Below are 14,942 nucleotides of genomic sequence, written 5' to 3'. Positions count from 1 at the left end.
AATGCCTGATTAGCTTGCTTGTTGTTAAGCTTAATGGAGGTCTATTGCCTAAGTTCTGCTGGCTCTATGGAGACTGCACTGTTACGTTCCACGTGTGTTTGGTGTTTCTTTTTGTTTTTTTCTCTCTCCCTCATTCTATTTGTTTTCACTCCGCTATCTATTTCACACCTGCCAATCATCATCAGGGCATTGTGACCTCACCCAATCCGCTGCCGCCTGTTAAAAACCTTCCGGCGTGCTTGGTTAAGAAGGAAGGAAGAAAAAGATGTGCAGTGTGTGCGTGTGTGATCTTTTGTTTGAGATATTTACCTTTGTTGTCATTATTTTTTTCTTTGAATCCTACTCGTTGAGTTTGTAACGTGTTACTTTGTTATCTGTGCCTTATGCCACTGTTCAATGGAACTTGATGTTCTTTTGTTTGGGGAAAAAAGTACAGGTAAGCAGGTCACGTGATATACATGGTACACGAAGTGTACGATGAAGAATTTGGGTTTCTTTGTTTTCTACATTTTCCTTTTCATAGGCAGATTAGAGGGCTTGTGAATTAGATTAAGGGAATTATTTTAGTTTTGATTTGTTCTTTGATTTGGCGACACTCAGGTTCCTTTTCCCTGTGTTATGTTTTTTTTTTATTTACTACTTGTTGTTGCACTCATTACACTGTAAATAGCTCATCCTGCACCTCATTCTAGTTGGTTTGGCTTGTTGTAATAAATCATTTGACACTTATACCTGTGCGTCATGGCTGTCTTTGATTCTCTGCTTGCAACCAGCAATAATGTAAAATATGAGTGTTACGTTCATTTCCCCTAGACCTTTTAAAAGTTTGTAACATTTAATGGGGGCTCGTCCGGGATCACATTGATATATTGATATCTTTATTAATATTTAATTTCCCGTGACAGTCATTATTGCTGATGTGTTGGCAGAATAATCATTGGATGATCGCGTAGTTAATATTGTTATCAGAAAAATCAGTATGGCTGATTTTGATTTAAGAACTTCTAAGGCACCGACTGTTGAACAGCTTAATAAATATAGAAAAGATGTCTTGTTGCATATTGCTGCTCATTACCAAGTCCCGGTTACGAAACAGCAGCTTAAGAGAGAGATAAAGATTGCTATCTTACAGAGGTTGGTGGAACTGGGTGTATTGGTGCTGCCTGGAGGAGTAGAGTTGGGTTCCCCTGGTTCAGATGTTCGCCCATTGATATCTGATGAGAAGGAGCAGAGTGGAATTGCTGAGGTGGGGAGGTCCAAAGCCAAAGCTATTCTAACACCCTTTGAATCTTTTTCTCCGACCTCTGGTGGGTAAGGAGGTGATGCAAGGCTTAAAGTCTGCTTAGCGCGAGTCCAGATGGAGGTGCGCGAAAGGGCAGAGGAACGTCAGGCTGAGATGGAACTGTGACTCGAAATCTGGCGATTAGAAATTGAGGTGGAGAAGCAGATCAAGTTACGTGAACTGGAATTGAATGCAGCTAGAAGTGGGCCTACACCTGTTACAGCTGTGCAATCTGTGCAGACTGCGGCTGCTTCGTCGGGTGCAAGCTCGTTGGGAAACAGCTTTGATGTAAGTAAGCATATATCAGTTTCGGGAATCAGAAGTTGATGCATATTTTAGTGTGTTTGAGCGTATCGCTTCTGCTCTTAATTGGTCCAGGAATGTATGGCCTCTGTTATTGCAGTACAAATTAACTGGTAAGGCTCAGGAGGTTTGCGCTACTTTATCCTTAGAGGATAGTTTGAATTATGATGTAGTGAAAACTAAAATTTTGCGCACTTATGAGTTGGTACCAGAAGCTTATAGACAGCGTTTTAGGGCTCACAAAAAAAGTTCAAGCTAAACTTTTGTTGAATTTTCTAGAGAGAAGAGCATACTATTTGACAAGTGGTGCACGTCAAATAAGGTAACAGATTTTCAGACGTTACGATAACTAATTCTGTTGGAGGAATTTAAGAACTGCATACCTGACCATACTGTTGTTTATTTAAATGAACAGAAAGTGACGTCATAGTCTCAAGCCTCTGTTTTTGAATTTGCTTTGACGCACAAGAGTGTATTTACTTCTGCCCATTCTGACAAAACTCTGTTCCTGTTGGCCCGACTAATCAGTTATGGCCAAGACCAAATTCTTCAAAATCAAAAGAGGACAGAGAATGTTTCTATTGTCGTAAGTCTGGACATTTAATTGCTGATTGTTTCGTGCTGAAACGAAAACAGCAGGTTTCTGAAACTAAAAGTGTTGGGTTTGTGGGTCACGTGATGCCATGCAAGAAGCAGATGTGTGAGCGACCAGCTCTGCGCAGTTTGCTAAATTTTTAATTATTTTCATGTTATAATCTGGTGAAATTTGATACACCCAGTTACACATTTGCTCTTTGAGGAAAAACATGGCAAAGAAGTCAAAATCCTCGGGCTCTGGAGACATTAAAAGACACTTACGTGTTCAGGATGAAAGCCCCGTCAGGTCTACAGACCGAGGACTCGATTTGGATGGCGCGGCAGGGGAGGAGATCCAGCGTCAGTTGTCCAACATGTCGGTGATCTTGACAAAGGTTCTTGCTGACTTGGAGGATCTCGCTGCAATATGTCGATTGATTACGGCGATGGAAATAAAATTCTCCGAGTTAGTTACAAGAGTGACTGATGTTGAGAGACGAATCGATTGTCTGGAATCTTCGAAGAGGGAATTAACTGCTTATTCGCCCATGACCAAAGTTGATTTGGAACATCTCCTTGAAAAGCTTGAAGATCTTGAGGACAGAAGCCGCAGGAATAACATTCGAATAGTTGGAATTCCTGAGCATGCGGAGGGCAGAGATATGGTGAAATTCCTAGATGAGCTTTTCCCGAGTCTGCTCAACATAACAGGCCACAAGCTGGAAATCGAGCGAGCTCACAGAGTCCCAGCTCACAGATTTGCTGAGGGAGATAGGCCCGATCGATACTGGCCAGATTTCTGAGATCATCCGATAAAGATCTTGTGTTGCACCAGGGGAGGAGCAAAGGGAAGCTTTCTTGGAAGAACCATAATATTTTCTTGTTCCCGGACTTTGCGAGTTCAACAAGAGAGAAACACGATCGGTTCAAGAAATGTAAGAAACTCTTACATCAGCGAAAGATCACTTTTGCTCTGATGTTTCCGGCCAAACTGAGAATAGAAACGAAGGACGGTTGCAAAGTATTTACATGTCCCAATCAGGCAATTTCTTTTATTGAATCAATGGGTGAGTAAACCATTGGGTGCTTCACATGTGAGTGGGTCGACTCGCTGTACTTATTCTGGCTTCTGAGGAAGCTGGGTGTCATTTTGGTTTCTTTTTTCTTTTTGTGTTGTCTCCGCAGAGTGGCTGGAGTTTGTTTTGTGAATAACACTTTTCCTTAAAGAAACTTTTGCATTGACAAAAGATTAGTTTTGCATTGAAGTTCCTGGCCAGTTTGAGAGTGGACACCACGGATGACCGCAAAATATCTACATGCTCACACAAAGGATGTCTTTTATAAAGTTGACGGATTGTGTAAGTCATGGTATATACTTTTATGCGGCCTCTGAGTGAATTGACTCGACCATCCGGGGAACCGGAATGCCGGTTTTGTTTCTTTTTGTATTGGTTACGCTTAGCGGCTGGAGCTTGTTCTATTGAATAACACTCCTTTGGAACAGCTGTGGATTAATCTGTTCATTCTTCGTGCTTATTCCTCCTGCTGGCTGTAGTTTGTTTTGAGTTTTTTTATGGGACATTGATTGATTACGTCATCCGACAACCTCATCATTCGTTTGTCTGTCCGAGGAATCTGAACGGTTTTATATCAGCTGGAATTTGTTTTGTGGAAGATCACACCTTTGAGACAGTTCTATGAATGAATCTACACGTTATTTGTGTTCATTCTTCCTACTGGCTGGGGTTTATTTTACAAAGTTTTTTCTGTTATGTAATTTTGCCTCACAAATTTGTGAGGCAAAATTGAGCAATCCGATGGCAAAGTTGTCGTGGGGGCTTGTGGGTGTTCATGGACCTTTTGAGTTTAGAGGGATTGTCGCCGGTTGTCGCTTTTGTGCGCTGGGTTAATGTGCACGTTTTTCTTTTTTCTGTTTGTTTTGTTCAGGGGGAAGTTCGGGGTTTGATTGTTTCACTAATGGGGAATGTGGTCTGCATAATTTTGTTTTTGACACAATTTATTTTTTCTACTATATGAAAATGTCAAATGTTAATATGAGTGTACTATCTCTCTCCACATGGAATGTGAATGGGTTGTGGCACCCCATAAAAAGAAGGAAGGTTATTACTTTTCTTAAACGTAAGAAATATGATATAGTGTTTCTTCAAGAAACACATCTCTCCCTGCAGGAAGCTGAAAAATTTGGGAAGATATAGGGTGGACATGTTTTTTTTAGTGCTGGCTCAAGTAAGAACAAGGGAGTCATTATATTGATTAATAAACATCTACAATTCAAACGTCTCAAACAGACTAAAGATAAATTAGGGAGAGTCATTATTGTTTTAGCTGAAATTCAAGGGCAAAGGTTGATTTTTGCTAATATTTACGCACCTAACGCTGATGATCAGGGCTTTTTTATAGATCTTGAAGGGATGCTGCAAACCACTGGCACCCCTCATGATATAATATTGGGAGGAAACTTTAGTCTTTTGATGGACTCAGTCCTTGATCACAGTGAAGCAAAAGTGTGTAAACCCCCTAGAGCAACACTGACGTGTCACAGGATGTGTACAAATCTTGGTCTTACAGATATTTGGAGACTTTTGAACCCATCTGGTAGGGACTATACATTTTTTTCATCAGTCCATAAGATTTATTCTAGAATAGATTTTTTTTTTATATCCAAATCCCTCATTTCATCTGTTGTTGATTGCTCAATTGGAAATACCTTAGTCTCAGATCATGCCCTGGTGAGTTTAGAGGTGTTGCCATATACAGAGAAAAATAAATCATATAGTTGGCGCATTAATGTGTCCCTTTTGCAAAATCCTGATTTCCAACAAATGTTAAAGGCTGAAATCAATGTTTATATGGAGACCAACTGGTCCTCAGTATCCTCTGTGGGCGTGGCTTGGGAGGCACTTAAGGCAGTCCTTAGGGGTCGGCTCATACATTATGCCTCATTCACCAAAAAATCCAAAGCACGAGAACTTGTGGAGTTGGAAGGAAATATTAAAAATGCAGAGGCAGAGCTGAAGCGCCGTTTGTCATCTGATGGCCTCAGAGAATTGACCCAATTGAAATACAGATATAATACTATTTTGTCATGGAAAGTGGAGTTTTGGCAATTCAGGGCAAGACAGTTATACTTTGAGTCAGGGGACAAAGCAAGAAAATTTTGGCTAGATATATAAAGCAGAGAGAGTCTTTTTCTACCAATCCCTCATTGAAATATATACCTTGGCTGTTGATATTAATAATGCTTTTAAAGAATTCTACTCTGATCTCTATAGTTCCACATCTTCGTCTACTGATGAAGATATTAGAAACTTTGTGGAACCATTAGATCTCCCTAAACTGATGACTGAGCAAAAACATTATCTTGATTCTGAGATAACCTTGGAGGAGCTTGGCGAGGTTATTAAGGCCTTACCTACAGGCAAGGCTCCGGGGCCTGACGGCTTTGCCGCTGAGTTTTTCAAATCTTATGCTGCAGAACTGGCTCTATTTTTGCAAGAAGTTTATACTGAATCATTAAAGAATGGAAAGCTCCCACCAACCATGACACAAGCCTGGATCAGTCTGATTCTTAAAAAGGACAAAGATCCAAGCGAGTGTAAAATTTACCGTCCAATTTCCCTGATCCAGTTAAATGTAAAAAAAAAAAAATGCAAAAATTCTGGCTAATCGATTAAGTAAAGTTATGACATCTCTTATACATAGAGATCAGGTGGGGTTTATTTGAGGCCGTAGCTCTTCTGATAACATTAGGCGTCTCATCAATATCATGTGGTCAGTAGCGAATGAACAATCTCCGGTCGCTGCCATCTCACTTGACGCTGAAAAGGTGTTTGATATGGTAGAATGGGACTATCTCTAAGATTTTGGAAATGTATGGGTTCGGGAGTACTTTTATTGGTTGGATTAAGCTACTTTATAGACACCCTGTAGCAGCGGTATAAACAAATGGACTAATTTCAGATTACTTTACTCTGGATAGGGGCACCCGGCAGGGTTGTCCTCTTTCCCCATTATTGTTCTGACTTGCCCTGGAACCATTAGCAGCCATGATAAGAAAGCAGGAGGATTTTCCAGGGGTGATTGCGGGAGGTATGGCGCGGAAGCTTTTGCTTTACGCAGATGATATTTTATTATTTGTCTCTGATCCTACTAGATCTATGCCTTGCCTCCACAGAATTATTAATTCCTTTTCCAAGTTCTCAGGATACAAAGTCAATTGATCTAAATCCGAAGCTTTGGCTTTGACAGCATACTGCCCGATAACAGATTTTCAGCCAGGCGCCTTCCAGTGGCCCAAACAGGGAATTAAGTATTTGGGAATTTTATTTCCAGCAAATTTGTCTGATTTAGTTAGAGTTAATTTTGACCCCTTAATAAAAAGGTTTTCAAATGATGTGGACAGGTGGGCTTCATTACATCTATCGATGATTGGGAAGGTTAATGTTATTCAAATGAATTGTATTCCAAAATTCAACTACCTACTACAATCTCTCCCTGTAGTTGTCCCCCTCTCTTATTTTAAGCAATTTGATAGTATAGCGAAGTCCTTCATTTGGAATGGAAAGCATCCCAGGTTACATTGCAACAAGTTACATAGGCCGATTGACAAAGGTGGGCTAGGCCACCCAAGATTTTGTTTTATTATTATGCGTTTGGTCTCAGACATTTAGCTCATTGGTCACTTCCACCTGAGAGAGCTCCTCCCTGGTTTGGAATTGAACAGAAAGTTATTGCCCCTATTTTACTTTTACAAAGCCTTTCTATTAAACTAATTGGAGAAGTTAAGTCGCACCCCATTATCTCGCATCTGCACGCGCTATGGACAAAAGTGTCCAGAGTGTTTAATTCAGACATTTATTTAAATGTTGCCTCAAGCATATGGCTAAATCCAAAGTTGCGTATTGGTGAGTCCCCTTTCTGATGGTCGGATTGGATTGAGAGGGGTGTTAATACACTCGGTGACCTATATGAGAGTAGTGTGTTGAGATCCTTTGAAAATTTGGTCCAACATTTCAGGATTCCAAGATCTCAGTTCTTCAGGCACTTACAGCTGCGCCACCTGCTTTGAACTATTTTTGGGAGTAGCATACACCCCCCTGAAAGGGCAGATACTCTAGAAGTGGTGATTACTGCTTTTGGAAAAGGTCATGAGGTATCAGTGCATTACTCCCTGTTAATTCAGAGTCTGGGGGATGGAGCTTCAACTTCTCTCAAGAGATTATGGGAGAGAGATTTAAATTTGGTATTGGAGGAAGGGGTGTGGGCTAAGATTCTAAAAAATGTCAAGTCTACATCTAGAGATTTGAGGGTGCGTCTGATGCAATTTAAGATTTTGAATTGATTATATTGGACCCCCTCTAGATTGTATAGACTTGGTCTTAAAGACACATCCACCTGCTGGTGATGCCAATCAGAAGACGGGGACACAACCCATGTTTTTTGGGGATGTGTTAAAATACAGGAATTTTGGTTAAAGATTCAGGGATTTATGTGTGATGTGTTAGACACAAGGTTTTTATTTTGCCCCAGACTCTGCATTTTGGGTGATGGGGAAGTCATACATTTTAGGGATAGCCACTTGAGAGGTTGGGTCCTGGCCGGAGTTATGGTGGCCATGTGAATAATACTCGGGGTGGAAGACGGCTGGGGCACCCTCGTTTCGGGAGTGGTGAGGGGAGATGAGCGAGGTTGCGGCATTTGAGGAGGCAATCTTCAGAAGGTTAGGAAAGTGGGATTTGTTTAATAGGAAGTGGGGTGGATATTTGGATTATTTGGAGGGTTCTTGGGGAGGAGCAGTGGAGAGGGATTTTTGATTTTTAATTTGATGTGTATGTGCACTCTTGCTTTTTGAAAGTATTTTTTTTTTTTTTAGTTTGTTTCAAATGTTTTGCTATAATTGTAAGAGACCACTGTAATGCGTGTTTGTGTCGGGTGGGGGGGATGTTCGGGGGGAAGGGTTTAATTTATATATCTGATTCTGTATTTTATGTTGTGTCTATTGGTTTTTTATGAATGGAATCAATAAAAATTTTAAGAACAAAAAAAGTGTTGGGTTTGTGAAAACTGTTAATGCTGTTATCCTTGAGTATGGTGGCAAGCCAGATTCTAGTTACACACCTTTTCTGATGGAGGGATTAATCTCTGTTACTGGTAAGTCCACAGAGCAGGTAAAGTTTAAAATGCTCCGTGATACCGGTGCAACGCAATCTTTTATTATGGCGGATGTACTGCCACTCCCTGTGCAGACTTTCTGCGGCAGTAATGTGTTGGTAAAGGGTATAGAGATGGGCATTGTAAATGTTTAGCTACACCAAATACATTTGGAGTCGGAATTGTGAACGGGATTTGTCAAAGTAGGGGTTTGGGGAGCGTTTGCCAGTGAATGGGGTTGAATTTATTCTAGGCAATGATTTGGCCGGGGGGAAGGTTTTGCACTTGTTGGAAGTTTTTGACAAACCAGTTTTGTCTGATCAGCCTGATGAATTGTCAGAGACTTACCCTGAAACTTTTCCTGTCTGTGCTGTTACGCGGGCTCAGGCTCGTAACATAGATGATGCTGATGACTTGTCCACATCCTTTATGGCACCTATATTCGATAATGAAGTTTTGTTATCTTATGATAGTAAGGCAGTTGAAAATCCGCCTGCATTAAGTTCGAGCTACTTAAAGTTGTGCGTGACACACGAGAAAATAATGTCTGCTCAGAAAGAAGATCCAACTCTGCGGAAGTGCTTCCGCAGAGTTGCTTCCTCAGTTGCTTCCTCAGATGTAGCACAAAACAGAAAATCTGCCTATTTTGTTGAAAAGGGTTTACTGAATGGTGCCCTGATGTTGCAGATGATTCTGAATGGAATGTGGTGTACCAGACTGTTATTCCTTCATGTTACTGACAGCAAGTTTTATCTTTAGCTCATGATCATGACTTATCGGGACATCTAGGAATTGAAAAAACATATCATCGGATTTTGAGACACTTCTTTAGGCGTCGACTAAAAACTGATGTAGTCCAATTTTGCCACACTTGTCGATCCTGCCAGTTTACGGGTAAACCGAATCAGGTAATTCCACGTGCACCGCTCGTTCCCATACGGGCCATAGGGGAACCGTTTGAACATGTTATTGTTGATTGTGTCGGCCCTCTGCCTAAAACGAAGGCCGGTAATCAATTCTTGTTGACTGTAATGTGTACTGCTAAGCAATTTCCCGAGGCGATTCCATTAAGAAAGATTACAGCGCTGGTTGTTGTGAGAGCACTTGTGACATTTTTTTCCATGTTTGGATTATCGAAAATTGTGCAAACAGATCAAGGCACTAATTTTCTTTCAAAGATCTTTTCACAAGTGTTGACAACTTTGAATATTTCTCACAGAATCGCAAGTGCATACCATCCAGAAAGCCAAGGGGCACTTGAACGTTTTCACCAGACACTGAAAGCTATGCTACGAAAGTACTGCATGGATACTGGTAAGGATTGGGATGAGGGGGTACCATTGGCTTTGTTTGCTGTTAGAGAAGCAGTTCAGGAAAGCCTTGGATTCAGTCCTGCTGAATTAGTATTCAGACATATTGTCCGAGGTCCGCTGAAAAGAAAAGTGAGTGACACAGACTATGTAATTCATTCTCCCAACAGAAAGAGAAAACCTTGTGTGTCATGTGAATATGTTAAAGGCATATCGACGGGAACTTCGTAGATTTCTAGGCATGGCCGGCTACTATTGTAGCTTTTGTAAAAAAAATTCAACTACTGCGCATCCATTGACTTCACTCCTCAGTCCATCTCATCCGTTTTCTTGGACTGACGAGTGTCAGTATGCTTTTGAATCTATCAAGGCACTTCTGTTTAGTGCACCCATTTTAGCAGCACCAGACTATGCGTTTTTAAACTAGAAGTGGATGCGAGTGCTGTGTTATTTCAAGGGGATGGAAATGGCATCGCTCACCCTATCTGCTACTTTTCGCATAAGTTTAATAAGCATCAACTAAACTATTCGACAATTGAGAAGGAAGCATTGGCATTATTAATGGCTCTACAATATTTCGATGTATATGTAAGTTCAAGTAGTCTTCCAGTCACTGCTTTTACAGATCATAACCCTCTGGTTTTCCTATCTCGTATGTATAATCAAAATCAGCACTTAATGCACTGGTCTCTGATTGTACAGGGTTATAATCTGGTCATTAAACACAATGTGTTGAGAATGTGATAGTTGATGCCTTATGTTGGGTATAATAGTGTTGGAGAAAAATTGTGTTGGAACAAACATATGATTATGATTTGTTCCATATAGTTTGTTCTTGTGGGGAGTGTTACATTCCACGTGTGTTTTGATGTTTCTTTTTGTTTTTTCTCTCTCCCTCATTCTATTTCTTTTCACTCCGCTATCTCGCTCTCAGGCCTCTGCCTATTGGATATGTCACCTGCCAATCATCATCAGGGCATTGTGACTTCACCCAATCCGCTCCCACCCCGCCTGTTAAAAACCATCCGGCACGCTTGGTTAAGAAGGAAGAAAAAGACGTGCAGTGTGTGATCTTTTGTTTGAGATATTTACCTTTGTTATAATTATTTGTTTCTTTGAATCATACTTGTTGAGTTTGTTACGTGTTACTGCCGCTGTTCAATGGAACGTTCTTTTTGTTTTGGGAAAAGGAACAGGTAAGCAGGTCGCGCGATATACACGGTACACGTAGTGATATTTGATTGTTAGACACATTAGGTAAGGAGTGTGCGCCACCCCTTGTATTTTTTGTGTTTTCCTTAGAGTAGGTTATTTAGAGTGTCGTGTACACTGAAGAATTCGAGTTTCTTTGTTTTCTACATTTTCCTTTTCATAGGCAGATTAGAGGGCTTGTGAATTAGATTAAGGGAATTATTTTTATTTTTATTTGTTCTTTGATTTGGTGACACTCAGGTTCCTTTTCCCCATGTTGTTTTTTTAAAATTATTATTTACTACTAGTTGTTGCACTCATTACACTGTAAATAGCTCATCCTGCACTTCATTCTAGTTGGTTTGGCTTGCTGTAATAAATCCACATCATTTGACACTTATACCTGTGCGTCATGGCTGTCTTTGATTCTCTGCTTGCAACCAGCAATAATTTAAAATATGTGTGTTACGTTCATTTCCCCTAGACCTTTTAAAAAGTTTGTAACATGCACAAAGAGCTAAATATTACCAATACCAAATATTACACACTAAAGGAAAGGTAAAATACCTCAAAACATAATAGGGCCTCTTTAAATAAAATAAATAAAAATTTAAGTTCAAATGTTCAGGGTTTTGTTTTTTTTTTTGCTTATATATGAGTTAACTAAACACAATTTTACAGGTATTAATCTTTAATACAAGTATATGTTTACATGACAGTTTAGGGTTATCATTACAGTGAGATTGCTCCTCACTGTTAGGAAAGCATGATACTGTTATTAAAACTCATTAAAGAGCAAAAACCTCTGACATTTCCAGTGGACTTTATTTAATAATAGGATCAAATGGGCAGATTCAATTAATATCAAAAAGAAAATATATGTATATATGCCAACACGAGAATCTTAACTTAAAGTGCTTGAGTTTAGTCACAGACAGAAAGTGTAAATAATCTACTGGTTCTTAACTGTTTTGTTGTTTTTCTCACCTCTTGCATGTGACTAGTAACAAAACAAACTACATCAGACGATAATGAGCTTCTTTTAAAGTCATTAAAACGCCAAAGAGATAAAAACAACATGCAGAGAAAAATCTAGATCTCTCAATGTAAAACACACAAAACACGTACCGATTTTAACTCTCGAACGGTGTAGTGGATCTCAGGTCGTCTTCTTCTTCTTCTTCTTCTACTTGTGTTTTCTGCAACTTCTGGTGAATTTCCGCCTCCTGCTGGACTGGAGTGTTGATGCGTCGAAATAGTTGAAAAGCGGACTGAGCGAGAGGGACTGAACATCCCGAAGGAAGCTAACTCTTAAAGGGGCAGGATTGAAATTTCCAATACCTTTACTTTTACAGCAAAATAGATTTATAGCAGTTATTTAATAAAAAAAACAAAGATGATAATGCAAAAATAAGTCAACAAGTGATTAAATATACAATTCTATCCCCTTTTCTCCCCAACATGCCCAATGCTCTTTAATTCCTCATGGTGGCACAATTACACACCTCAATGATGATGAACCTCAGTTGCCTCCGCTTCTGAGACAATCAGCCACCGGCGCCAGAACCAGTTTTGAAGTGGGAAGGCCGCAAACTGAGCTGGTTGTGATGTCATCACAACAACATTCCGCAGTCAGTATGTCCAATTTATAATATAGTTATTGTCCATTTATAATATAGAACTGGATTGCTGATGATGTCATAACAGTGAAGCCACTGTGGTGCCATATTGCTATACCCAAACATTGACTTAATAGGAAATCACCTTATTTCTGTGAGTAAACATTGCTCATTTAATCACCGATTTTATATCTGAAATCTGCAGGCACATCCCTTCAATTCAAACATCCTACACATGTAATTATTTATTTAAAGTCGGGAATTTTTCCTGTTTCTTGAAAGCCCAAGGGACCCTGTCTAAAATCTAGTTCTGGCAAACAAGATTCAAACTTGCCACAAATCTTCCACTCATTATTTCCACATGCAAATGAGCTTGTGATTCGCTGCAAATGTTTGCCAGAAGTTTGCAGATCTTCACCGGTAGTGGTGAACCTGCAGCACACCTTTGGCAACAATGGACAATTTGCCGCAAGATTGCCACAAAGCTCATTTGCATGTGAAAATGATCAGTGGCGAATTTGCGGCAAATTTGCAATGAACTCCCAATTTTTGCAAGGGGAGTCATCTACAGTACCTCTAAAATACTTAATAGGCAAACAGACCTGCTGAATGTAAACTAGTTCACTAAAACTGATGTAAGAAACAAAAATACTTTTTCAGACTCAAGGCCATAACCATGTCTTGAACACTGGGGGGACGGACCAAACCATTTTGGGGGTCACGGGTGTTGAAGGCACAAATATAATGGTCCTCTTTGGTTCTTTAATATAGTAAAGGTGCTGAATGCAGTTTTCCGAATAAAGGCTTAAAATGCGATAAAGGCCCAAAATTGTATAATTTTTGGTTTTAAAAGATAGATGTATTTTTAAAGTTTGCATTGCTAGCAATTTGCCTGTTTCAGTCATCTTTTCTTTCTTTTTTGTGCTGTCTCATAGAAAAAGACTAATATAATTTGAATTTCTTTTCATCATTGATGTAATTTTTATAGTAGGAAATTCTCTGATCCATTACCCACAGTAGATAAAGTACAATCTAAGAATGTGAACCGCCAATAAAAAACAACAAAAAGAAGAAAAGCTGAAAGTTTGAGTGCTCAGTTCGATACGTAATTTGTTATATTTGTATTTATTTTGATGTGTATTTTCTCTGCATGTTGTTTTTCTCTCTTTGGTGTTTTAATGACTTTAAAAGAAGCTCATTATCATCTGATGTAGTTTGTTTTGTTACTGGTCACATGCAAAAGGTGAGAAAAACAACAAAACAGTTAAGAACCAGTAGATTATTTACACTTTCTGTGGCTAAACTTAATCACTTTAGTTAAGTTAAAATTCGTGAGGTACAATTTTAGGTGAATTTATATAGTTTCCTTTTAGTTATTTTATATTGACTACTTCAACTCGACCAACTTCACAATAATCACTTTCATATTTTGTAAAGTGTTTGTTCATTTAGACTCTGATACTCACGTGATCCTGTAGAAGATTCTGCGTCACAGAGAAATGAATAGATTTCAAAACTGTCAATACACTCTTAAAGACTTTTGTTCTTAAATTAACTTAAATTCTGTCATAATTATTTGACCTCCTGTTGTTCCAAACCCACATGAATTTATTCCTGTGGAACACAAAAGGAGATTTTAGGCTGAATGTTATTCTCAGTCACCATTCATTTTCATTCATCTTTTTTCCATATTCAAAGTGAATGGTGACTATCATATAATCATAAACATGAAGGCGAGTAAATATTGACAGAATTTTCATTTTGGTTGAACTTTCCCTTTACGAGTTCATGTCAATGCTCACCAGTTTAAAGTTGACAAAATGCCCTGAAAAATTAAAACTAGTATTTCTCTCCCATTTATATATAATCTGTTAAAATATTCCTGCAGTCAGGAAGAAAAAACACACATTTATATTTTTTACCGTTTCCGAAAGAACAGATCTGTTATTTTGTGTAATTATAATAATGTTTTAGAGTTTGATGAATGTCAGTCCATTATAATGATGTTTTTGTGTTCAGATGTTCATCATGAGAGAGCAGGTGGATGTGATTCACACTGGAGAACACCAGATGCTGCAGACACCAGTGAAGATTGAAGTGAAGCAGGAGGAGATAAAAGAAGAAAACACAACAGAGTGATGAAGATGATGATGATGAAAAGCAGATGCTGCAGACACCAGTGAAGATGTGTTCAGTGAAGCTGCTGGACTGCAGGAACCTGATGAAGATGAGAGGAGAAACCACAGCAGAGGAACAACAGAGTGATGAAGATGATGATGATTTTATTCCTGCAGGTATGTTTCTTTCTTTAATGTTGTGTTACATTTTCATGACAATCCTCTGTTTTGTCTGAGTTTGATACAAGAAAGACAATTTTATCACTCACAGGTCAAACTAAAAAGTTACCTGCTATTTTTATTTTAGTTTTAGTGCTCAGTTGTCTTTTAAAAAGGTGCATGTACTGACCCTCATGTTATTTCAAACATGAAT

At 39.1% G+C, this 14,942-nt stretch overlaps 2 protein-coding genes and 1 long non-coding RNA gene across 3 annotated transcripts in view; 2 read left to right on the top strand and 1 right to left on the bottom strand.

Annotated features, from left to right (window-relative positions):
- Positions 1-11,219, top strand: part of LOC127418643 (VID27-like protein) — a 36,814-nt gene extending 25,595 nt beyond the window's left edge. The window contains exon 2 of the mRNA XM_051659307.1: positions 10,577-11,219. Coding sequence (XP_051515267.1) covers positions 10,577-10,713 — 137 coding nt within the window. The 3' untranslated portion in view covers positions 10,714-11,219. The remainder of the gene's footprint in view (positions 1-10,576) is intronic.
- Positions 1-14,942, bottom strand: part of LOC127418577 (zinc finger protein 721-like) — a 620,351-nt gene that overhangs the window by 589,536 nt on the left and 15,873 nt on the right. The gene's annotated exons all lie outside the window — the stretch shown is intronic.
- LOC127418652 (uncharacterized) overlaps positions 1-14,942 on the top strand; it is a 70,734-nt gene that overhangs the window by 46,699 nt on the left and 9,093 nt on the right. The gene's annotated exons all lie outside the window — the stretch shown is intronic.

This window comes from Myxocyprinus asiaticus, chromosome 28, assembly GCF_019703515.2.
Source record: "Myxocyprinus asiaticus isolate MX2 ecotype Aquarium Trade chromosome 28, UBuf_Myxa_2, whole genome shotgun sequence".
Lineage (NCBI taxonomy): Eukaryota > Metazoa > Chordata > Actinopteri > Cypriniformes > Catostomidae > Myxocyprinus > Myxocyprinus asiaticus.
The sequence above is the reverse complement of the archived record's forward strand: the minus strand, read 5'-3'. Positions and strand labels throughout refer to the sequence as shown.